This window comes from Lithobates pipiens, unplaced genomic scaffold (assembly GCF_037356315.1).
Source record: "Lithobates pipiens isolate NorthernLeopardFrog02 unplaced genomic scaffold, aLitPip1_a1.2 Scaffold_13, whole genome shotgun sequence".
NCBI classification, from domain to species: Eukaryota; Metazoa; Chordata; class Amphibia; order Anura; family Ranidae; genus Lithobates; species Lithobates pipiens.
The window spans coordinates 332,286,664-332,312,786 of NW_027507718.1; the positions used below are offsets into that span (position 1 = coordinate 332,286,664).

The window sequence follows — 26,123 nt, forward strand, 5'->3', positions numbered from 1 at the left end:
GTAAGTGCCCCCCGTCAGTGCCACCCAGCAGTGCCCATAGTGCCCACAGTGCCACCCACAGTGCCACCCACAGTGCCCACAATCTGCCTCAAAGGTGCTGCACCCCAGTGCCGCCCATCAGTGCCCAGCAGTGCCACCTATCAGAGCCACCTATCAGTGCCCATCAGTCCCATCTATCAGTGGTACCTATCAGTGCCCATCCGTGCCACCCATCCGTGCCATCTTATCTGTGCCCATCTTTGCCGCCTTATCTGTGCCCATCGGTGCCGCCTTATCTGTGCCTATTAGTGCCCACCAGTGCAGCCTATCAGTGCCCACCAATGCAGCCTATCAGTGCGCACCAATGCAGCCCATCAGTGCCCACCAATGCAGCCTATCAGTGCCGCCTAATCAGCGCACTTCAATGAAGGAGAAAAATGACCCGTTTGCAAAATTTTATAACAAACTATTAAAACATGATTTTTTTTTTGCATCTTTTTTTGTTTGTTTAGCAAAAAATAAAACTCCGAGCTGTAACTAAATACCACCAAAAGAAAGCTCTATTTGTGGGAAAAAAATGATAAAAATTTCATTTGGGTACAGTGTTGTATGCCCGCGCAATTGTCATTCAAAGTGCATCAGCGCTGAAAGCTGAAAATTGGTCTGGGACTGAGGGGGGTTTAAGTGCCCAGTAAGCAAGTGGTTAAGAAATGGATGTGAATAGATTGTTTTTGGAGAATAAGGAGATTTTTTTAGTCTCCCTTTACCCGGTTCCCAACCGGCTCCTGTACTTCTACGTCGGCAGAATGGCACGGCTGGGCAAAGTAACGTACACGTGCGTTACTTTGACATTTCCCGCGCACGCCTGCCACGATCTCCGTGACCGTGGGTCCCGCAGACTTGATCGCCGCAGGGATACCCACGATCATGTCACGGAGCTCAAGAACGGGAAGATGCAGATGTAAAAAGCATCACCCCATTCTGCCTAATGAAAGCAGTGTGGTGTCACACACAGCCATGCCCCCAGACAGTTAGAAACACGCCCCTAGGATACACTTAACCCCTCCCCGCCCCCTAGCGGTTAACCCCTTCACTGCCAGTGACATTTTTACAGTAATCAAAGCAATTTTATAGCATTGATCGCTGTATTAATGCCAATGGTCCCAAAAATGTGTCAAAATTCTCCGATGTGCCCGCCATAATGTCACAGACACAATAAAAATCGATGATCGCTGCCATTACTAGTATAAAAAAAAAAAATATTAATAAAAATGCCATAAAACTATCCCCTATTTTGTAGACATCATAACTTTTGCGCAAACCAATCAATAAACGCTTACTGCGATTTTATTTTACCAAAAATATGTAGAATACATATCGGCTAACTGAGGGAAAAAAAAAATGTTGTATATATTTTTAGGGGATATTTATTATAGCAAAAAGTAAAAAATAATGTTTTTTTTTTCAAAATTGTCACTCTTTTGTTTATAGTGCAAAAAATAAAAACCGCAGAGGTGATCAAACACCACCAAAAGAAAGCTCTATTTGTGGGAAGAAAAGGACGTCAATTTTATTTGGGAGCCATGCCACGCAATTATCACAAATTGATGCAGCGCCGAATCACAAAAAACGCTCTGGTCAGGAAGGGGGGAAAATTTCCTTCCGGGGCTGAAGTGGTTAAGCAAGCTATAGAATTTGGCCAGCTTGAATTTAGATCAATATGTGCTGGATCACCACAATTTGACATGTGGGTGGCAAGTGCAGTCATGGTTTGTGTATTCAATACAATAGTAGGCAGTGGAGTTTGAATTGGGGAATCAATTACAGTGCCTTGAAAAGGTATTCATACCCCTTGAAATTTTCCACATTTTGTCATTTTACAACCAAAAACGTAAATGTATTTTATGTGATAGACCAACACAAAGTGGCACATAATTGTGAAGTGGAGGGAAAATGATAAATAGTTTTCAATTTTTTTAACAAATAAATATCTGAAAAGTGTGGTATGCAATTGTATTCAGCCCCCTTTACTCTGATACCCCCAGCTAAAATCTAGTGGAACCAGTTGCCTTTAGAAGTCACCTTCTTAGTAAATCGACTCCACCTGAGTGTAACTTAATCTCAGCATAAATACAGCTGTTCTGTGAAGCCCTCAGAGGTCTGTTAGAGAACCTTAGTGAACAAACAGCATCATGAAGGCCAAGGAACACAGATAGGTCAGGGATAAAGTTGTGGAGAAGTTTAAAGCAGTGTTAGGTTATAAAAAATATTGCAAGCTTTAAACATCTCATGGAGCACTGTTCAACCCATCAACCAAAAATGGAAAGAGTATGACACAGCTGCAAACATACCAAGACATGGCCGTCCACCTAAACTGACAGGCCAGGCAAGGAGAACATTAATCAGAGAAGCAGCCAAGAGGCCCATGGTAACTCTGGAGGAGCTGCAGAGATTCACAGCTCAAGTGGGAGAATCTGTCCACATAACAACAATTAGTCATGCACTCCACAAATCTGGCCTTTAGGGTTGAGTGACAAGAAGAAAGCCTTTGTTCAAAGAAAGCAATAAGAAGTCCCATTTGCAGTTTGCAAGAAGCCATGTGGGGGACACAACAAACATGTGGAAGAAGGTGCTCTGGTCAAATGAGACCAAAATCAATTTTTTTGACCTAGAAGCAAAACGCTATGTGTTGTGAAAAACTAACACTGCACATCACCCTGAACACATCATCCTGTGAAACATGGTGGTGGCAGCATCATGTTGTGGGAACTTTTCTTTTCTTCAGCAGGGACAGGGAAGCTGGTCAGAGTTGATGGGAAGATGGATGGAGCCAAATACAGGGCAATCATAGAAGAAACCCTGTTAGAGTCTGCAAAAGACTTCCAGCAGGAGAACGAACCTAAACATACAGCCAGAGCTACAATGGAATGATTTAGATAAAAGCATATTCATGTGTTAGAATGGCCCAGTCAAAGTCCAGACCTAAATCCAATTGAAAATCTGTGAAAGTTGCTATTCACAGATGTTCTACATCCAATCTGACAACTTGAGCTATTTTGCAAAGAAGAATAGGCAAAAATTTCACTCTCTGGATGTACAAAGCTGGTAGAGACATTCGCAAAAAGACTTGCAGCAAAAGGTGGTTCTACAAAGTATTGACTCGGGGGGTTGGCTGAATACAAATGCACGCCACACTTTTCAGATATTTATTTGTAAAACAAAATTTGAAACCCATTTATCATTTTCCTTCTACTTCACAGTTATGTTCCACTTTGTTTTGTGTATCACATAAAATCCCAATAAAAATACATTTACGTTTTTGGTTGTAACATGACAAAATGTGGAACATTTCAAGGGGTATGAATACTTTTTCAAGGCACTGTAACTTCTCAGGAAAAAAATAAATAAAAACTAGCTGTGCTTTAGGTTTCCCATATTCTATAACCAAAGCACTTTTACCTGATGTTACTGTTGCCAAGGTTAGGAATAAATGTAACATATTAAATGGATAAATGGATATGCAAGTCCTTTTTTTCTGGTGTTCTCCCCGGGCCTTTTGTTTCCATTTATAAATTCTCCAGTGAAGGAGATGAATGCGGATATAATAAACAGCTAATATGTAAAATGAAAAATAGTCACACTTTAGTACAGCACTCCCCCTGTCCATACAACCATCATTTTCCATAGTCATTTGTCTTTATTAACCTCAGGTGTCATATGCCATTATGAAGATCTTTTATCTGGAACCCTAATCCTGAAAATGAAAAGGAAAGAAAGAACGTCTCTGTTCTGTACTTCTCAGGTAAAAAATCGTTTTCAAATCGTAGCAAATATGAACATAAATGAGCACCGTGTGATTAGTAAATAAATTACATTTTGATTTACATTTACCTTAAACAGGTTCTGTGGGCAGAATGAACTGGAAAATATTATCATTGGTAAGTAATTTCTTGTTTCTGTGGTAACACAAAGTGGCAGTCTTTTTAACAATAGCTGTAGGATAAATGACTTGTCGTACATCTGCCAGGGCATGGCAGGATATAAAATAAGAGCAGACTAAACCATAACATATTCTCAGAAAAAGGCAACCTTTCCTTGCAAAAAGACAAAGTGGCTACATTAATGAAAATAAACCTTTTAGCACCTCAGAAGCTTCAAAAACCAGGGTGCTCTAATATGTAAATGATAAAATCCAGGGGCTGGCACAGCTCCTCCAACACTTCACTGCTGGTCACCGAATCTCACCATCCAGGTTAACCACCTCAATACCAGAAGCCTCTAGGTAGTTTTTACCTTAATGCATTAGGGTAAAAAAAAAAAACTTTCTGTGCTGCCAGAGCCTCCCCCCCCCACCTCTTATTCTTACCTGAACTTGATCGACAAGCCACCTGGGCAGATTAATAGCAGCGGCGGCCATTGGCTCCTTCTGCTGTCAATCAAATGCTGCGACGAGGGAGATGAGGGCGGGGCTGAGTCGCCCAGTCTGTGTCAAAAGATGAGTCACAGCACATGCTGATCACCGGGTGCCAGCAGTCAATCATTGGCCAGAACCCAGCTCTGAGCTTCACCAAGGACAGCTCTGTGAATGTAGACACAGAGCTGCGTTCAGGCAGCAAATGAAAACAACTAGATTCCTAGTAAAAGCAGTGCACAGTACACGCAAACATTTGTTAGGCATATATTTACCCCCTTGATCACCCTAGATGTTACCCCTTTCTGCCCAGTGTCATTAGTACAGTGACAGTGCATATTATTAGCACTGATCACTGTAATATTCTCACTGGTGATGTCAGTGGCAGTTAGTTCCCACAAAGTGTCAGTTAGTGTCAGATTTCTGGCGACAGTATTGCAGTCCCATTATAAGTTGCTGATCACCGCCATTACTAATATAAAATAAATACCGTATTTTTCGGACTATAGGACACACTTTTTCCCCCCAGAAATATGGGGGAAAACGTCCCTGCGTCTAATGGTGCGAATATATGATAAACACTGCCCCCCCCCCGCCGCCGCTGGCATCTTCCCCGCTGCGATCCGTGGCGTGGTCCGCGGCCTCAGCCTTACAAAAGGCCAAGGCTTCAGCCTAGCTCCGGAGCGGCGGCCATCTTGGTGCAGAAATTATATAAGCTTAATTTTGGTACAGCGTTGTATAGTTACATAGTTACATAGTTAGTAAGGTTGAATAAAGACATCAGTCCATCCAGTTCAACCTGAGTGAGTGTCTACAATTGTCCCTATCCCTTTACATTGCACACTCACATTGGTCCCTACCCTCAAGGAGCCACAATCCAAGATCCCCAGTTGTATACTAGGGCCAATTTTAGACAGAAGCCAATTAACCTACCTGCATGTCTTTGTATGACTGCACATCTACTAGTTCAAGTAGCAAAGTGGCGCATAGTAGAAAATGGACTGGTCATGAAGGGGGTAAAATCTTCTGGATTTGAAGTGGTTAATGTAATATACAGTATATATAAAAAATCATATCATATAAAAAAAATTATAATATCAGCATCATTTTTATATATATATATATATATATATATATATATATATATATATATATATATATATATATATATATATACACACACACATACACACACAACATTTTTAAAAATAAAAACAGTTTCCTGTACTTTTGGTTATTAACCATTTCAATACAGGGCACTTATACACCTTCCTGCCCAGACCAATTTTCAGCTATCAGCACTGTTGCACTTTGAATGACAATTGCACGGTCATGCAACACTGTACCCAAACTAAATTTTTATCATTTTGTTGTTTTAGTGGTATTTTATTACCTCTGGGATTTTTATTTTCTGGGGGCACTGATAGGCGGCACGGATGGGCACTGATAGGTGGCACTGATGTAAACTAATTGATGGGATGGATGGATGCTAATCAGTGCCAAATAATGCCTGCCAATCAGTGATGCCCATTGTGGGCACTGATTGGCATCCATTGTGGGCACTGATTGGCATCCCTGGTGGTCTAGGGTGGCAGACCTAGTGGTTCTAGTGGCATACTTGGTAGTCCAGTGTGGGCATCCTCGGGGGGGCTGTGCTGATAATCAATCAGCACAGACACCCCCCCCCCCATCAGAGGACCAGTCACCCAATTGGCTGTAAGCACAGGCGGTCCTATTGAACACCTAGGAAGAGGAGGGAGGAGCCACATGGCGGAAGCTGCTGTGACACATTAGAGGACACAGGAGCCGCTGTCTACTGCTCGTAGGAGCCCGCAACCCAGCTGCTGCACGCCACCCATAGGAGCCCGCAACCTGGAAGAGGGAAGTGGTGTGGCCTGCCCCCCCCCCCCCCAAAAAAAACACCAGCTGCCACTGGTTGTAGGTAACACTGATAGTGCGCTGTGATAGGTAGGAGGAGAAGCAGAACAGAGCACAATCTTGGAGACCAAGGGAGTGAAGTTTATTGAAAAGAAGTGGGTGGTGAACAGTATCAATGGCCGCAGAGATGTCTAGTAGTAAGAGTATGGAGTAGTGGGCATTGGTTTTAGCAGTTAGTAAATCGTTAGTGAGTTTTATTAGGGCAGATTCTGTGGAGTGCTGTGAGCAAAAGCCAGATTAAGGCTGAGTTCACACTGGCATTAAGAGCAGGCGTTTGAGAGGCATTTGAGAGAAGTTAAAAAGGCCCCTCAAACACCTATGCACAAGATACAATAGACAGCACATAGTGCTGTTCACACTAAGTTTTAGTGTCACATTGCTTCAAAATTGAAGCCTCACGTCGAGTAAGAAGATGTTGGAAGCCTTTCAACGCCTCCCATTCAAGTCTATGGTAACACCTTGCAAATGCTCTGGCAGGCAGTTGTGGGGTGGTTTTTGGGCGTTACGATTCGTTCATTTGCTGTAATGGAAAAGGCATTTGTGGAGCAGTTTTAACATCTCTCAAATGCTTCAAAACTGCTCATAGGGCATATGGGAAGCATATTTTAACTCATTGTTAATGCTTGTAAAACGCCTGTCTAATGCCCATACTAAAGCTCATTGACGTCTGTCTGACACCCATACTAATGCCATACAAGCGCTATAGGAGCATTTGATGAGCGTTAGTCAAGTGTGAACAAGCCCTAAGTAATAAAATAAAGCTCAATGTGAATGAGCACCTCCACAGTCCAAGTCCTAAAAAACTGTCTCCCAAAGCTTCTCCTTATATCCACAGGAACAGCTGCAGCTCACACTTCATCCACCAGGTGGTGAAAACACTACATGAGCAAAAGAGAAAAAACAAAGAGCATGTGCACCCTAGTGAAATAAATCCTTTATTAATAAAAATATATTAAAATCAATTTACTCACATGTCCTCTGATGTAATGCATGCAAACTACAGATTTCACTGACAAACTCTTGTGCCTTGCGCCTCTTCTTATGTTCACACTAGCCTCAGAGTCCCCACTCTGAAATGTACTATGTGTGCTCGAAGATGTTAAAAGCACCGGAGAACATACAGAATTGCAGCGTTGGTGTACGCCTCAGCCGCCGGCCTACTTAGAGGTTAGGGTGGACATGAGAAGAGAGAAGCCTCGTTACCTGTGCTTATAACCATTGTTTTAGTACAAAAATTATTGTTATGACATTTTTATTGTACTTTGAAATAACTAATAAAATACTTGAAAGAGAAGAGTTACTAGAATTTATCTCATTTTTGCAGTGAATTGTATGAACAGTTTTCAGTACTATGGAAGGAACATGAATAAAAAATAAATAAATAAAAGTGAAGATTTTTTTTTTTTTTGTATAAACATACTGTAAATATGAGATGTATGTCATAAAGTGCACTTAGTATAAGTATACGTACACCTGGGTGGTTCAGTGGGTAATTGTAAGATACAGTTTGAAATTTTGCTATTGAAACTCCCTTAAAGTGTACCTGTGGCTAAGCTAAAATACAATCAGCTCATTAGCTGTATGCACATATATTTTGCCAGAAAATCCTACTGCAACACCACCCAGCATTTTGCAAGCCAACCGCAACAGCAGATCTTTGCATTAACAAAGGCACCCTGAACCCAACTGAAGGCCAAAGCCCTATGATACATCCTGTATAACACACAAGATGAGAAATCAGTGAAGTCTTGCTAAATATGGGCTTTTATAAATAGTTTGCATAGTTTAATGAAATGAAGAAACACTGCCATAAGGCAATCTCTTCATTGTCTCCACACTGGCAGCTTTTAGCTAGATCCAAAAAACAAAATCATAAATAAAAAAATAAAATATAATGCTTAAAGGAAATATGTTTGATTTTAAAAATGGGAGATTGGTAGTAAAAGTAGAATGAAAAAACAAACTTTCCTATCTCCTCTACTGTAAAGAGCTACACAAGGAGGAGGGAACTTGACTACTACAGAAAGGTACTTCTTCCAAATTCCCTCTTATAAGCAGTAATAGAGCCCTATCAAGCTCTTGATCCAGATTGCTGGAAATACTGAAGCACCACTGAAAAACTCTAAATATATATTATATTGTATTTATATATATATATAAAAAGGTTGACGTTGCTGAACTGACATACACACACAAATAACATCAAGTAAAGGTTAGACATCTAAAGCTTATCTTCTAGTCCAAGCAAATATGGGGAGGTATGTCGAAGGCAGATATGGGATTTCTATTGTATCGTTAACTAAGAGTTTGAGACTTTATTTTCAAGGCAATTCCATAACATTCTTCTGAAAATCAAGATCTCATATATTTGGCAAAATGCATTAAAGTGTATTTCTACTTTCCCAAATTTAAGAAAAAAAGAAGGGGGTTCAAGGCTGCTCTGTGCAAAATCAAAAACCACTTTAACTTCCCTCGATGCCCAAATGGCTGCCATTGGTAACAGAAAAAGATTATAAAGATTTTGGTTGTTACACAGAGGTAAGTATGGTGACCACTGACCAGCCACATCCGTATGACATATGCCAACCCTATTCCAAACTTAAGGCCTCATGCACACTGGATGTTCTAAAAACGTTATAAAAACGCCAGCAACGTTGAAGTGAGTTTTTCAGCATTTTTTGCAATAGCGTTATTTTGTGTGTTTTTTTTTTTGACAGAAACCACCTCTCTGCTAATGGTAAAGGATAAAAACTTTAAGAAACGCAGTTGAGCCGCATTTTTGAGCGTTTATTGGCGCTTGACGTTCAAGCATTTTTACAGCTAAAAAACTCCTCTCAGAACCCACTATATTTGGGGTTTTTTTACAGCCAAAAACAAACAGCTGATGTGTGTGCATGGACACATGGGATAACATGATGGGGAGTTTATTGACTGTAGAAAAAAAAAAAACGTCTGAAGCTAAAAACAGCAGCAGTAAAAACGTCCAAAAACTTCCAGTGTGCATGAGACCTAATTGTTGTTCTCATTTTGCGGGTGAGGAGATAAGGGGCTCCACAGCCTCTGTAAAAGAGAGACTGCAATGACTCACACGACCCAAGGACAGGAGCTTCCACTACAACTGCAGCATTATCCGATTGACAATAAGCCAGTTGTGGGCATGAACTACCCAGACAAAAAGTATTGAAAAAAAATCAGGAGTGCAAACCAACCAGAGGCAAAGGAGTGTCTTAACATAGACAGACTGAGTCGAGGGGGCAGATTATTCCATAGGAAGGAAGAGATGCGTGAATCTAGTTGCTTAAAGCGGAGGTCCACCCTAAAGTGGACCTTCCGCTCATTGGAACCCTCCCCCCCCCCTCCGGCACCACAATTGGCACCTTTCAGGGGGGAGGGGGGTGCAGGTACCTGTACAGTACAGGTATCTGCACCCACTCCCAGCGTAGAATCTGCAGAAGGTAAGCCCCTTTCCGCAGAATCTACGCCCCTTTCCGAAGGTCCCTCGTTGCCTGATGGGAAACACACGGATCCCAGAGACAGCGGGGACCATCCTTACTGCGCAGCGCGACTCGCGCATGTGCAGTAGGGAACCGGGAAATGAAGCCACAAGGCTCTACTTCCTGATTCCCATGCCCAAGATGGCGGCGGCAGCACCCGAGAGACGATCGAGAGATCGGCTTCGGGTGCCGACATCGCGGGCACGCTGGACGGGTAAGTGTCATTATTTTAAAAGTCAGCAGCTGCAGTATTTGTAGCTGCTGGCTTTAAAAAAAAAAAAAAAACGGCGGACTCCCGCTTTAAAGAGGGAAAGCAGAATCCAGATAGGCGTGCTCCGAACTGTAAAAAATAGTTCCTCTGCTCCATATATGGGCTTCACTGTGTTTGAGGTTCTACAGAGGGTGGATCAGCAAGCTGAGGGTATGACCTATTAGTCCTCTAGCTGCGGTCGACGCAGAGATCGAGTTTGATGGGTTGTCGCCCCTTTTAAACCTTTAACTGTTTGTTAAGGTAAGATCTGCCTGCACAGTACAGACAGGGTTAATTTTGGCAAAACCATTGTTCAGCCTCCCAATAAACAAACACTAAAACCACCTACAATTTTCCCTGCTGGAGGGTCCAGAATAGAGCATCTAAAAAAAAGTAGGCTACAATTTATAATGGGACATGTAACAAATATAAAGCCGGTCTTATCCAAATGTGGCTGCAAAAGTGGAAAAACACTAAGACCTCTTTCACACTTGGTGCTTTTCAGGTTTTTTTAGCGCTAAAAAAGGCACCTGTAAAGCGCCTGAAAAGCACCTCTCATGTCCCCCCAGTGTGAAAGCTCAAGTGCTTGCACACTGGGGTGGCACGCTTGCAGGATGGGAAAAAAAAAAGTCCTGCAAGCAGCATCTTTGGGGCAGTGAAGGAGCGGTGTATACACTGCTTCCAAAACACCCTGCCCATTAAAATGAATGGGCAGTGCTGCTGAATCGCCTGCAAAGCTGTTCGGCAGCGCCGCGACATGGGCACTGATAACTCTTTTTTTGGCCACTAGCTGGGGTTGAAAGCACCCTGCTAGCGGCTGAAAAGCACCGTTATAACAGTGGTAAAGCGCCACTAAGACTAGTAGTGCTTTACCGCTAACGCTGGCACCGCCCCAGTGTGAAAGTAGCCTATGTCATAAAAAGACAAGACAGCAAAAACCAGGGTCAGCAGAGTGACCCTACGGAATCACGTCCGCGGTGTAGAAATCAGGCACTTAAAAGCAAGAATTTTTTTAGAATATTATTCAAACAGATCACCGGCATTTTAGATTTATATATATATGCTGCAGTATAAAACTCAAGAGGCAGATGAAAAATTATCCTGATGGCAGGGCTCATATCATTTATGTTTATTTTATTTGTGCATATTTAAACCACATGACATTCAACAACTGTCTGTCAGTAGGTGTTGTGTTCACTGAGCTGTATGATCTGTGCACCAGCCTGACCCCGGTGATGTAATAGCAGCCGCTAATACAACAATCAGCAGAGCAGTGAGATGGGCTTGATCAGACAGTCACAGATGGTAGTTTCACTCTGTTATGTTTCATATCCCCAAACTCCTTATCTGTGCACTGCTGCATGGAATCATGCCAATTTCTGCCAAGGTTCTACAAGATTTTTTTTTTTAATATTAATTACGAGTATCACACTTTACATGGAGAACATTTTGGCTACAGCCCTGCCTATCATGCTTTATTTTCACGTGTAGATCGAAATACTGTTCAACAATATGTGAAAAGAAATAAAATTTATAGTGCTCTACCTAAATATTCACTGCAGGAACTTTTACACCTTTTGTAGTGTTACAACCAGAAATTAAAAGGTTTGTCTACACACAGTAGTCTATATGTTGAAGTGGGAAAGAATCTACAAGTTCTTCTAACTAAATGACAATATATAAACTAGAAAAGGTATTGATTGCATTCATTTTCACACATTCTGCTGTGAAATCCCTAAGGCCTCATGCATACAGGGCGTTAGAAAAAAACGAGCTGCAAAGCCACTACCACTCCAGGAAAGAGAGTCTCAAAAAATGTGCTTTTAGTAGCTTTTTGCATTGGCGTTCATGCGCGTTTAGCCGTGCTAGCTTTTAGCAGATTTTCTCTGCCTTTATTCAAAATCAATGGTTCACTAAGAGAGCCCATTGATTTGAATAGAAGTCACATCCAAGTTGGCTCATGATGAGCCAACTCATGGTGTGACTTGTGTGTTGAGGATCTTGAAGGGGAACCCCTTGTCAAAATAAAAATAAAAAAACGGTGTGGGGTCCCCCCAAAATCCATACCAGACCCTTATCCGAGCATGCAGCCCAGCAGGTCAGGAAAAGGGGGGGGGAACGAGCAAGTGCCCTCCCCCCTGGACCATACCAGGCCATACGCCCTCAACATAGGGGGGAGTGAGCTTTGGGCAGGGGGGGGGCGCAGAGCCCCCCCTCCACCCCAAAGCACCTTGTCCCCATGTTGATGGGGACTAGGGCCTTTTCCCCGACAACCCTGTGCTGTGGTTGTGGGGGTCTGTGGGCAGGAAGGCTTATCAAAATCTGGAAGTGCCCTTTAACAAGGGGGCCCCCAGATCTCGACCCCCCCCCCCACCCAATGTGAATGAGTATGGGGTACCCCTACCCATTCACCCAAAAAAGTGTCAAAGAAATAAAACCAGCACTCAGGTTTTTGACAAAGTCCTTTATTAACCACTTAAGGACCAGGCCTCTTTTTCAGACTCGTGTTTACATGTTTAAAACAGTTTTTTTTGCTAGAAAATTACTTAGAACCCCCAAACATTTTATATTGTTTTTTTTAACACCCTAGAGCAGTGATGGCGAACCTCGGCACCCCAGATGTTTTGGAACTACATTTCCCATGATGCTCATCCACTCTGCAGTGTAATGGAGCATCATGGGATATGTAGTTCCAAAACATCTGGGGTGCCAAGGTTCGCCATCACCGCCCTAGAGAATAAAATGGCGGTAATTGCAATACTTTTTTTTCACACCGTATTTGCGCAGCAGTCTTAAAAGTGCACTTTTTTTGAATAAAAAATAAGACAACAGTAAAATTAGCCCAATTTTTTTTTATATTGTGAAAGATAATGTTACGCCGAGTAAATTGATACCCAACATGTCACGCTTCAAAATTGCGCCCGCTCTTGGAATGGCGTCAAACTTTTAGCCTCAAAAATCTCCATAAGCGACATTTAAAAAACTCTACAGGTTGCATTTTTTGCGTTACAGAGGAGGTCTAGGGCAAGAATTATTTCTCTCGCTCTACCGATCGCGGCGACACCTCACGTGTGGTTTGACTACCATTTTAATATGCGGGCGCTACTCACATATGCGCTCGCTTCTGCGCGCAAACTCATTGGGATGGGGTGTTTTCAAAACTTTTTTTTTATTATTATTTTAATTGATTTTATTTATTTTTACACTGTTTTAAAAAAAAAAAAAATGTATCACTTTTATTCCTATTACAAGGAATGAAAACATGCTTTTTTCTATTACAAGGGATGAAAGGTCCTTTTAAATATGAGATCTGGGGTCAAAAAGTCCTCAGATCTCATATTTGAACTTAAATGCAATAAAAAAAAAAAAGACATTGAAAAAATATACATTTAAGAGGTATGGGCGGAAGTGACGTTTTGACGTCGCTTCCGCCCTCCTATTGTATAGAGACGAGTGGAGGCCATCTTAGCCTCACTCATCTCCATACCCAGCCATCGGTAGGACTCGATCGCCTCCGCTGCTACCGACAGCTCCGGTAAGCGGCGGAGGGCGCGGGAGAGCAGCGAGGGGGGGGTGGCACCTCTCCCGCCACCGATAGCGGTGATCTTGCAGCGAATCCGCCGCAGAGACCACCATTATCGCACACACGACCGGCGCCTGAAGAGATGGATATCCCGGTTGTGGCAGCAGCTGCTGCCGTTACCGAGATATCCCTCTTCGAAAATAGGACGAACATTGGCGTGCACTGGTCGTTAAGTGGTTAAAGGAGCTCCAGCGTCTCTTCTTCCTCCAGTCTTCTCCCCTCAACAGCGATGCCTTCTCCCCTCTTCGGTTCTTCTCCCTCCACTATCTTCTTACTCTGGCTCTTCTGCTGCCTTTGGTTCTTTTTCCTTCGATCTTCTCCCGACACTAGCTCCCGCAGTTATGCACGCTCTGCTCTCTGCAGGTTATTTTGGAGGCATTGGGCATGGCCATTCGGTGAATTTTTCTAGAGACCACGCCCCCTTGTAACGTGACCACCCGAGGCATGTTGGGACAAATCGCCTCCATGCCACGCCGCATTGATGCAGTAATTAAAGCAAAAGGAGCCCCGACCAAGTATTGAATGCATACTACACTGTTCATGGACATACTTTTAGTAAGCCAACATTTCTGTATTAAAACATTTTTTTTATTGGTCTTATGTAATATTCAAATTTTCTGAGATACTAAATTTTGGGTTTTCACTAGCTGTAAGCTATAATCAGCAAAATTAAAAGAAAAATTCTTGAAATATATCATCTATATCAAATATTTGACTTTCACTTTTTGAATTGAATTATTGAAATAAATTTACTTTTTGATGATATTCTAATTTTATCAGATGTACCTGTAATTCTATACTATGGAGAAGATTAGGCTTATTCAAAGATTGAAAATGTATATATATATATATATAAAAAAAAAAAAAATTATACATATATATATATATATATATATATATATATATATTTATTTGCTGCAACTAACGATTATTTTCTTAATCGATCAGTTGGCCGATTATTGTTTCGATTAATTGGTTAATAATCTTAAGAAAAAGTGTGGTGTAGACAGAAGAGATATACTATTAGAGGAGATATACTGTATATACTATTAAAGGATGAATCTGGTAAATAGACTCAGATCTATTTTTTTTTATTTAAAAAAACAATGTCTTCCTTCAAAAAAAAATTCATTTTAAAGCGGAGCTCCACCCTAAAGTGGAACTTCCACTCATTGGAACCCTCACCCCCTTCGGCGCCACAATTGGCACCTTTCAGGGGGGAGGAGGGTGCAGATACCTGTATAGTACAGGTATTTGCACCCACTTCCGGCATAGATATCCGCAGAATCTGCGGATATTTATGCCACTTCCTGCGGGTCCCCTGCTGTCTGCTGGGAAACACAAGGCTCCACTTCCTGATTCCCATACCCAAAATGGTGGCGGCAGCACCCGAGAGCCGATCGAGAGATCGGCTTCGGGTGCCGACATTGTGGGCGAGCTGGGCGGGTAAGTGTCCTTATTTTAAAAGTCAGCAGCTGCAGTATTTGTAGCTGCTGACTTTAAAAAAAAAAAATGGCGGAACTCCCGCTTTAAGAATGTTCGTTTGATTTTCTAATCATTATTGGGGTCAAATCTACGTTCATTTTCAACCACAGTGACAGGAAAATTTGGAAATAATAGAAAACTTCTTGGTCAGGGAATTTTCCGACAGTATGTGGTTTTGGTTCAGAAATTACATTCATTTTAAAACAAGTGAATGTTTCAAAGAACATTCTTTCATTCAGCAAATGTACAAAGATTTTTCGTCTGTATAGTTTTGTCTGAAAATTGATCCATGTGGCAAGCATAATGCCCCATACACACGAGCGGATTTTCCATCGTAAAAAGCTTGGATGGTTTTTCCGACGGAATTCTGCTCAAGCTTGACTTGAAAAAGTTTGTTGAACTTTCAACCGTCAAGAACGCGGTGACGTACAACACTGCGACGAGCCGAGAAAATTAATTTCAATGCTTCCGAGCCTGCGTCGAATTGTATCCGAGCATGCTTAGGAATTTTGCGTGTTGGAATTTGTACAGACGATCGGAATTTCCGATCGAAAATCGAGAACCTGCTCTCAATCTCTTGCTGGCCGAAATTCCGCCAGCAAAAGTCCGATGGAGCATACACACAATCGCATTTTCCGACCAAAAGCTCTCATCGGACTTTTGCTGGTGACATAATGCTCGGTACACACCTATGCAGTTTGTGTTTTATCTGTTTCTGCAGTGCTTTTTGCTGTGCGTTTTGATTTTTGTGCACGTGATTTTGCTGTGATTTGCGTTTTTGCATTTTTTTTTGCCCAATTTGTTGTTGGGCAGATCAAAAAAACCCTACATGCTTTCTGCAGCTTCTCGATTGAAGTATATTGAACCAAAAAAGCATAGTTTTGCATTAAAAAATGTCCCCGCCCCTTTCCAAATACGCAGCGGCTGAAAAAAGCATAGATGTTAAAGTGTCTCATAGGAAACCATGTAAATGAACTGTAATGCGTTTCTACAAAAAGCACCAAAAAACACATAGATGTGAAACAGGTGTAAGACGTTTAGTAACATAACGGGGTTAAAAAAATAAAAATAATTAGCCCTTTATAGTACAAAAAAAAAAGCAGATAATCACTACTGTAATGCGTTAATTTTTTTACTGTAGAATTGTGGAATATTTACAGTAGCAATTTTTTATACTATAAAGGGCTCATTTCGTTTTTTTTTAACCCCATTATGTTACTGCCCGATTAATCGATTATGAAAATAGTAATCGATTAATTTCATAATCGATTATTTGTTGTTTAATCGATTCGTTGTTTCAGCCCTAATAGAGAGAGATGCACGACAACTCCCAACTGCATTAAAATAAATATCTTTATTCTATATTTTAAAATATATAAATGGTACATATTTAACACAAGAAACAGGACTATGCTAAAAAGTATATCCTGCTGTCCCAGTGTAAGATAAGGTGCTCACATATACTTTATCCCCAGAATAAACCAACATATAAATGTATTTCTTCATTAGCTACATGGATCCACAGCTAATTTGAAAGAAACCCCTTCACTATTAAGGCTCGGTTTTATGAAACGATTACCAGAACTCATTGCTGAAAAAACTATATCAACTTCCATATAAGGTTTGCCAAAAGGCAAGGGAGATATGCCACACATATGGGGGGGGGGGGGCTTAGCTTATCGAGTCAGCTGGTCAGCTAGTCAGTCTAGTCATGTGAGGAACATAGCCAACCATGGTGACGGCAGCTTTCATTTGCAGAAACGTCAATACCAGATAAGGCTGAGGGCAAGATGGATGAAGCCAAATGCAGAAGGTAAACCTGTTTCGGTCTAGGTTTAGGTTTAAAACCAAAAACCTAAATATGTTAAAATGGCTCAACCAGAGTCCAGATCTCAATTGAGAATCTATGCCAATTGCAGTTCACCAGCAGCTCCAGTCCAGCAGAGCTAGATAGGATTTGACAAGACAAAAAGGGTAACATTTTCTAGAAACTGTTTAAAGCTGGTAGAAATGTAGCCAAAATGACATGTACCGTAACTGCAACCCAAATGCGGTTCTGCCCAACACCGACTCGTGAAATACATATGCACCTGATGTCTACTCTTCTGTTTTTGTACACAAACACTGCTGGCACCATAGGATTAGCTTGCATCCACACTCCTTGCTTCCAGCTCACCAGAAGTACAGTACATCGATACAAATGTACAGATAGCATCCACAAATTTGACAGACGTTATTCAAATAAGCACCTAAACACAAAAAAACCTTGTGTTTTATGCTATGGTGCTGAATCATAAGGCTCTTTTAAATAAAGTGATCTACTCCAATTTGTGAATTTGTACAGTTTTGTTTAGTTAACTTTTGTTTGACAATATATTTTCACCTTTATAATGTGTCCAGTATATTGTGTAAATCAAATTGTGCAAATACAAATTTTCTGCATTTCCTTTTCAGTTTGTAAAACTACAATACATGGAAAAGTCCAAAAGGGAAAAAATTATTTTGTAAATCCCTATAAATTTTATTTTTTACTTTTGAAGGAGGAATTATTTTACTAAATCCACACTTAACTGTGCTTGAATGGAAGAATACAAAATGAGATCAAATTAAATAGGATTAAGAATATTACTACACATTCCCTGAAGTTCATAAAAACTGTCGCAGGCAGATTTGCAAAGGTGTCTCTGAAGCATTCTAAAGGGTGGTAACGAATGCTCCAAAATCATATATGTGTCTAGAACTTGTACTTGGATGTACTAGAATGCACGTGCAAGATGCCTTATACACAAGTAAATGGGCAAAACAGGGTCAAAGATTTTTCCCAATGTCCACCAGTCTCTCACCATTTGAAGCAAAAAATCCAATTATATGAATTAGAGTCCATATTTTGTTAAGATCCATATGATTATAAATATAACAGCTACCGTCCAGTAGAACAAAGGAAAGCATTTAATACCAGGAGATCCATATCCAGGGCTGCCATCAGTGAAGGACAGAAACCATGTTCCAAGTCTGTGAAAAAAAGCAAAGGAAGAGGCGCTTCTGGGTGTAGAGATAACATACACTTTAATTATTAAAAAGGTATTTAATACAGGCAACTCACATTTTGGATGTGATGCATGAGCATTCAGTCACTTTAAAAGCTGAGCATGGATGTGGTCATCTGATAGTCCGTCAAGCTGAGGCGCTGCAGCCTCTAGCGGCCAGGAAGTAGCACAGACACCGGCTGTGGAGCGCAGTTCAAAGCAGAATGAAGTCTGGAGCTCAGGCGGAGAGAGATGCCCACCTCATCATGGTCGCACCCACCTCATGATGTCATCTCTCTCCGCCTGCGCTCCAGACTTCATTTTGCTTTGAACTGCGCTCCACATCCGGCGTCTGTGTCACTTCCTGGCCGCTAGAGGCTACAGCGCCTCAGCTTGACAAACTATCAGACGACCACATCCATGCTCAGCTTTTAAAGTGACTGAATGCTCATGCATCACATCCAAAATGTGAGTTGCCTGTATTAAATATGTTTTTATAATTAAAGTGTATGTTATCTTTACACCCAGAGGCGCCTCTTCCTTTACGTGAGGCGCTTTAGCAGAATCTGTTTTTTTCTGTAGCCAAAAGAGAGATGGTCTTAATTAGCTCCACTTTTACATTTGGTGCATTCGATGCGACACAATGTAAAGTAGTACATTCAATGCGACACAAAGTAAAAGTGGCACATTTTATAATTACCTGAATTTAGTGGTCAAGTCGCTGTAAGTCATGCTGTGTGTCACATATACTTAATGAATTTGGCACAATACATTAACAAGAAGGATTAACGCCAGAAAAATGGTGCAGGATTGATCTTTATTGAATTTGCCTAATTATGTTCAATTGTTCTACTCATATGTGTTTATATTGACTGCCCTGTGTTACATGTTATACTAATATGGGCTACTGCAGATTGATTGCTGTAGCACACTTTAAAACTAACAAAATCAATTTAACAAAAAAATTGTATTGCTTTGAATTGAACATAAAAGTACAAAGTAGGGCAAAGCAACTAACTATAAATTACATTTAAACACATGATAAAAATACTAATACAATTAAAAAATGCAAAGAATCCATTAAGATGCATAACTTGTGGGTTAAAGTTTTTTTCCTGGCCATCATGCAGACTATCTTGCTTCATTCCTTTGAATAGTGTTACCACAAGTCTCTGACTTGTTTCCAGCTTTACTGGTGTATGTACTTGCTGAGGGTCAGTAGCTTAAAAAGTATTAAAGCAAGTGGGTCAGCATGAAAGTCTGTGCTAGATTTTTCTGAAATATACCAATGCATAAATGCAGTTATTAAAACCAAAACAAACAAACAAAAAAACGCTAATGTGCTTCCCTACATGTTTTGAAGTACGGCTATCAACAACAAAGGGGACTAAAATACATGGATGATGGGAGGCATTCCAGATCATAAGCCTTATAAAAAAGCATTTAAAACACTCTTGGTCGTCTAGACTGCAATAACCAACAATGAACGCTGTCATACTTCCGCTCACCCAGTGAATCAAATTCAAAATACAAAAAAATTATGAATTAAATTGAAAAAAATTCAAAGTAGCTCTTAGCTACATCACTAACCTAGTCTCAAAATACCAACCAAATCATTAGTTGTGTTCCTCCCAAGACCCCCTGCTCTCTAGTTCCCTTATCACCTCATCCCATGCTAGCCTCCAGGACTTTTCTCGAGCCTCTCCCATCCTCTGAAACTCCCTACCTCAATCTGTCCGACTATTGCCTACTCTGTCCAATTTTAGAGAATCCCTGAAAACCCTTCTCTTCAGAGATGCCTATCCTGCCCCTACCTAACAACTGTACTTTTATTTTCTCCATCAGCTCATACCCCACAGTTATTACCTTCTCCGTTCTAGATTGTAAGCTCTAAGGAGCAGGGCCCCCCGATTCCTCCTGTATTGAATTGCATTGTAAATGTACTGTCTACACCTATGTTGTAAAGCGCTGTGGCACTATATAATCCTGTATAATAACAATACTACCAGGGCGTGCATTTTGAAAACATCTGTCTCCTGACCACACAATACAGAGAACAGTCATTTGTACACAAATTACAGTACAGAGAGTTTATTGGTCATTTTTAAAAGCTAATCAAAGGCATATATGTATTTAAAGAAATTTTGCTTCATACAATTTCCACCTATAAATGAAAATTTTAACTTAGTTTTTTTTTTAAAGATGGAAGGACAAGCTTTGATTCTCCAGTGGGTCTTTAAATGTTCTGTACAGCCGGTATGACTTTGACAGATCGGTCCTGGCTTTTTAGCCAAGCTTGTAATGACACTGGGCAAGGTGAATTTCTACAGAGCATCCGCTAGAGAGCTGATGAAGCAGCATTGCTGTATTAAAGGTAAACTCCAGCCTTACCTTCAAGTCTCGCACAGATACACAGGCTCCACTTCTTTCCTCCCCAGCTACCTTGCCCACCCCTTTCATTCACTGGATTTCAGTTCTTTTAATCATGGAAGTACAGCATCACATGAGGGCAATACCTAGGACAGTATGCATGCAAATGAAGCCTTCCTAGGAAAACCGGATCTTCCAGACTGACACCCACCTATTAAGGCAGGGTGCTATGATGCTTTCAGGAAGCTATGTACAGCACCCTGTTGGTGCGGCCCACAAACATTGATCTACTGCATTGCTTATAGAAGCACAGAGATCCAGTGATGACATCACTGAATTAAAAAAAAAATTAAGTATGTAATACAAATAGAAAACTGTTATTTAAAAAATAATTTAGCATATTGATGAAGAGAGAAAGGAAGAACCAGAGAAGGCAGAATAAAAGCAGATTAAACTTAAGCTTGAATTACCTGAAAGCTTCATGAGGAGTTCAGATGCTGCTTTGACAGAGATATCCTGTGACATTAGGTTTGGCTGTGTTTCCTGGGTCTTGGCTTCATCTGGTGTGCTGGAAAGGCGTGCCTCAGATTCATGGCTGTAGGTATAACCAGAATGTGGAGACAGAGAACTACTAAGCTCTTCATCTTTAGGTTCTTCTTTTACTTTAACTGTCAGGGTCAGAGTCTCCTTTTGATTTGCAGCTAAGAATAAAGAAAAAATATTTTGTAAGAGAAGTAGGCAATGCACTGTTCTACATTAAATGTATCTTGCGCAATAAGAAGTATTGTTTCAAGGTAGGCAGTCTAGCTTACTGAAGCACTTTACGTAGCAGGTTGACAATCATTTTAGTGATGATTGAATTTGCAGTTGAACTTTTCTATAATGTCATCTGTTAGCTCTGCCTAGCATGACAGAGAACTAGGCAATAAGGATATGGCCCACATGGCCTCTGAGGTCTGTGAGAGGGCATACTAGATTGCAGGGAGGTAGATAAACCCATAGAAGAGAACACTTGTATATTAGAGATAGGATACACTTTCTCTTATGGGCTTCTCTTGCATAATAGGAATACATTGTTAGAGAAATGCATATTTTTATATTTTACTACATGCCTGCCCCAGACTGGTTATATGGTCACACCAGCTCTAATATACATGTAATTGAGCCAGGATTTTCAGATTGGCTAGCATTTGGCAAATCTGCACTACACAGAAAGGTAGTTGGCTATTTGCTTTGATAGAAAAAAAAAATATATATATATTTTTGCCACTGCTGTGTGAAAGACTGCAGACAAACATACCATCAGCTCCCCAGGGTAAAATCCACACCTTACTCTGATAGTCAATACAGGAATTCCCTGAGTTATGAATGGGTTAGGGACTGTAGGTTTTGTTCTTAAGTCGAATATGTTCGTAAGTCGGAACAGTATACGCAGAACGTCAGAGATTACGTTTTCCGATGTTCTGTCAAAAGTGACCGCCGTCCAAAAGTGCTGTCGAAAGTGCCCGCCGTCAAAAGTGCTCGCCTCCCGTTCATAAGTAGGAGTCGTTCGCAAGTCGGATGTTTGTAACTCGGGACTGCCTATACAACATAGGGGCTAGACCATTGGCCTCTGCAATATGCCCAGTAAGAAGATATTGTACCATTTTTAGTGCGCAGTGGGAATTCTGTACCTGTTGCTGATACTTTATAAAGAAACCCAAATAATTTCAGCTGCTGGCAATATATTTATTATTTGTATGTGTGTGGGGCAGAACCTCTGGGTGAGCAAGGCTTAACTGCCCTGACCCCATAGTAGTGAGCCCTATACAATAGATTGCATATAAACCAAGAAGTCAGGTGTGACCCTTTACTGGTACAGCTGCATGCCAGTTTTCACTGGTAACAATGTTGGCGTTCTCAGTTGTTTCATTGAAAATAAATATAGTTCACAATTCTTTAACATAAAAAGAAACCATAAAAGAAGTACTAGCATGCATTCCAACTTCTTATACATTAGGTAATAAGCTATTGGCATTTGTTTTGCATTCCCTGGCTGTACTGGATATGGGCAAGCAGCAGGCCGCATCCTGAGCAACAATAGTAATAGTACAGCATCAGCAGGCTTGGAAAGAATGGTTGATCCTGTTGAAATGAAAAGTCATTGTGACTTGGACAGTGTAGATAAGGCAAAATGTAAAGGCTAATATGATCTCCTTGGGCTTTGTCCAAAGTAATATGTCACACAGTGTGTATATTCAATTTGCAAGAGAAGCCAAGGGTTGAAACACTAAATTGTAATAAAAGTCTCCCTGAACTATTTGAGCCCATGGCTTATAATCACGTTTGGACCATTGTCAGTATTTAATCAAATTCAGCCTGTTCGATCAGCACTTTAATTATAACTGTTACAGTAGGTTTACTTTTAAACAGGGGCACGCAATATAATAAAATGATACTATGCAGATTTTACCGGTTTAGCAGAGCTGTTTTCGAAATAAAATTAATATTGCAGATGCAGTGATTATCAAGATAAAACAATTAGAGAAATTGCTTACCAAACCTAGACATTCTCAGCATTTGTCCATATTTTACACTGCTCTCTGGCAGATTTACAGTATAAATGGTCTTCAACTTCTTTCGCACAAGGGGGCTTAGCCCATATATAAAATCATCTGAAAATGCTGTCTGTGTTGCCTATAGAATTATTTTTCAGTTTCTAGTACCGATTAATAAACAAGAGGATGACTTAGAATGGTTGCTATGGAAAACCCAGTTCTTCTTTCAGATACTTTCATACTTTGAATGCCTTTTTCAGAAAAATATCATATGCAGTTAAGGGGTCCAAGTAGGTATTAAAAAAACTGTGCCGCTTCCCTAAATGTTCATTAGGCCACTGCTAAACTGTAGGTCATTTGAACCCCCCTGGAAGCCTGGCGAAAAAATTCCTGTTAGAAAAAGCCACAACCTGCCTTGCTGTTAGGACGGGAAACCATTGGATGCTCATTTCCAGCATCATAAAGCTGCGTACACACGGGCGGACTGTCTGGCCAACTTAGTCCGTCGAAACACATTTCAGCGGACAGTCCGCTCGTGTGTGGGCTTCAGCTGACTTTTTCAGCGTGCAGTCTGGCGGACTAAGTATTTCGGAATTTCCGAAATACTGTCCGTCATACTTTGGTTTCAGCGGACAATCCGCTCGTCAGTAGGCTAGTTCGACGGACTAAGTATGGCGCATGCTCAGAAAGGATTTACACGGCGAAAGGTTGCATTGCTGTGTATTGGACTTCCTATTTCTAGTCCCGTCGTACGTGCTGTACACGTCATCGTGCAAGCTTTCGACGGACTATTTGTGCATCCGTGTGTGGTCAAGTCCGTTCATTCGAAAGTAGGACGGACTGTCCGTCGGATTGTCTGACGGACTAAGTTGGCCATACAGTCCGCCCGTGTGTACGCGGCTTTAGAGTGAAAAACAATGGTTTTTGCATCCTAGCATCAAGGCAATGTGGATTACAGCTGATTTTCTTCAGTAAAGCTGTAATTCTAGAGATGTTTACGTGTCTTTCATTTATTTTGATGTAACACTTATGGTAAAACTTATATAGAATATAGATAGAAAGTGTATATGTAGTGAAGCTTCTCGATGGCATTCCTCTGATCACAGAATTGAGTTCTTGTAGAAGGTAATTTTTTTGTTACTGCACTGGTGTGGGGAAGGGGAGTGTTAGGCTAGGTTCACACCTAGATGTGATTGGTGTGTCCTGCATTTGCGCATGGACAGCAGCCTATTCAAATGTACCTGCAGGAAATGCAGGAAAAGGTCCCTGCACCTTTTTAAAATTGCATTTGTACAAAATTCACAAACATGCGTGCTATTTACAAACGTTCCAAAAACCTGCATATATGTGAACCTAGCCTTAAAGTGATTTGAAGTGGGAGAGTTTGTGCTAGAAGGAGAGAAATGGCTGAAGGGGGGACGGATTTGTGCTAGAAGGGGGGCTTGGAGGGGGGGAAGATGTGTGCTAGAAGGGAAAGTTGGAGGGGAGAGGATTTTTACTTGATTTTTACTTGGGACAACAGTTCACTGGTTAGGGGGCACAATACTTGCCCTGCCCTGAGGGCTGGCAACCCACACTACACCACTGCCTACAGCAGTTACTGACAGTCAACCTTTTTTGGCAGAGCAGATACATTTCAACCCTCTTTGTTGGAAACAATGGTGAAGGAGCTCCTTAGATTTTGTACCTTGATGGGAACCTATGTTTATTGTTGGTAATACATAGGATCCACCATTACTCATTAAACAAATTGGACAATTATGTTTAAATCTAAATGATAAATTTAGAAATATATTCTTTGAACACATAAGCTGAAAAAGTGTACAAATAAATGAGCAAAAACTGCTAATGAAATATATCAGTTATATCTACATATATGTGTTCATAGCAACATAGTTAAAAACTGCTCCTAACCCAATAACCTGTCCTAAACTCTAGTTTTGAAGCTCTGCCTGCGGAAATGTTTTCCTTGGAAAAGCCTTTCTTTCCTATTTGCTGATTTCCATATTTCTTATATCTGATGCTCTCTTTGTCCCATGCTGGTTTCCTTTATTTCTCAGGGAGTTGCATGTGGTAATATATTCCACCAGAATTTCTAACTGCACCCAGCTCCCATGGCTTCTACAAAGCCAAATGTAGAAAGCAAAAATAAATGGGTCATCCAACAGAGGGAAATGTCACCTTCCTTTTAGCTTCAGGGGAGAAACAAAACAAAAACTACTTCAGGTTTAATGTTTACAAAAGGCCTCCCTCCATCCCCAAGTGATGGAAGAACCAGTGTAAAATTCAACAAACTTTCCATAAAGTAAAATACCTTTGGAGAGAACTAGCTGGTAAAGACCGTTACAAAAACAGAAGGATAGAGCAACCATACAATTTATTAAAGATGTCACAATTTGATGTTGTGCACTAAAGTTAGCACCAGATCAATGTGCGGTAGCTTCTGTTCAACAGTCATGCTGTCAGAATACAATTTCCTGAAGGTGAGGGGATTCCGCCATCCACCCGATTTGAGTGGAAGGAGGGATCTGTTAAGCTTTTTTATGTATTTATTATATTGTAGCTTACATAGTTACATAGTAGGTGAAGTTGAAAAAAGACACAAGTCCATCAAGTCGAACCTATGTGTGTGATATGTCAGTATTACATTGTATATCCCTGTATGTTGTGGTTGTTCAGGTGCTTATCGAGTAGTTTCTTGAAACTATCAATGCCCACATCCTTGCCGCTCTTACAGTAAAGAACCCTCTACGTAGTTTAAGGTTAAACCTCTTTTCTTCTAATTTTAATGAGTGGCCACGAGTCTGGTTAAACCCTTCCGTGAAAAAGTTTTATCCCTATTGTGGGGTCACCAGTACGGTATTTGTATATTGAAACCATATCCCCTCTCAAGCGTCTCTTCTCCAGAGAGAATAAGTTCAGTGCTCGCAACCTTTCCTCATAACTGATATCCTCCAGACCTTTTAATAGCTTTGTTGCCCTTCTTTGTACTCACTCCTTTTCCATTATATCCTTCCTGAGGACTGGTGCCCAGAACTGGACAGCATACT

The 26,123-nt window shown here is 40.9% G+C and overlaps 1 protein-coding gene across 3 annotated transcripts in view; it reads right to left on the reverse strand.

Annotated features, from left to right (window-relative positions):
* The window catches only part of ZNF827 (zinc finger protein 827), a 339,433-nt gene that overhangs the window by 138,490 nt on the left and 174,820 nt on the right, over positions 1 to 26,123 (reverse strand). For all 3 annotated transcript variants that reach the window (XM_077476988.1, XM_077476987.1, XM_077476990.1), the window contains exon 5: positions 21,007 to 21,237. In XM_077476988.1, the coding sequence (XP_077333114.1) occupies positions 21,007 to 21,237 (231 nt within the window). The remainder of the gene's footprint in view (positions 1 to 21,006; positions 21,238 to 26,123) is intronic.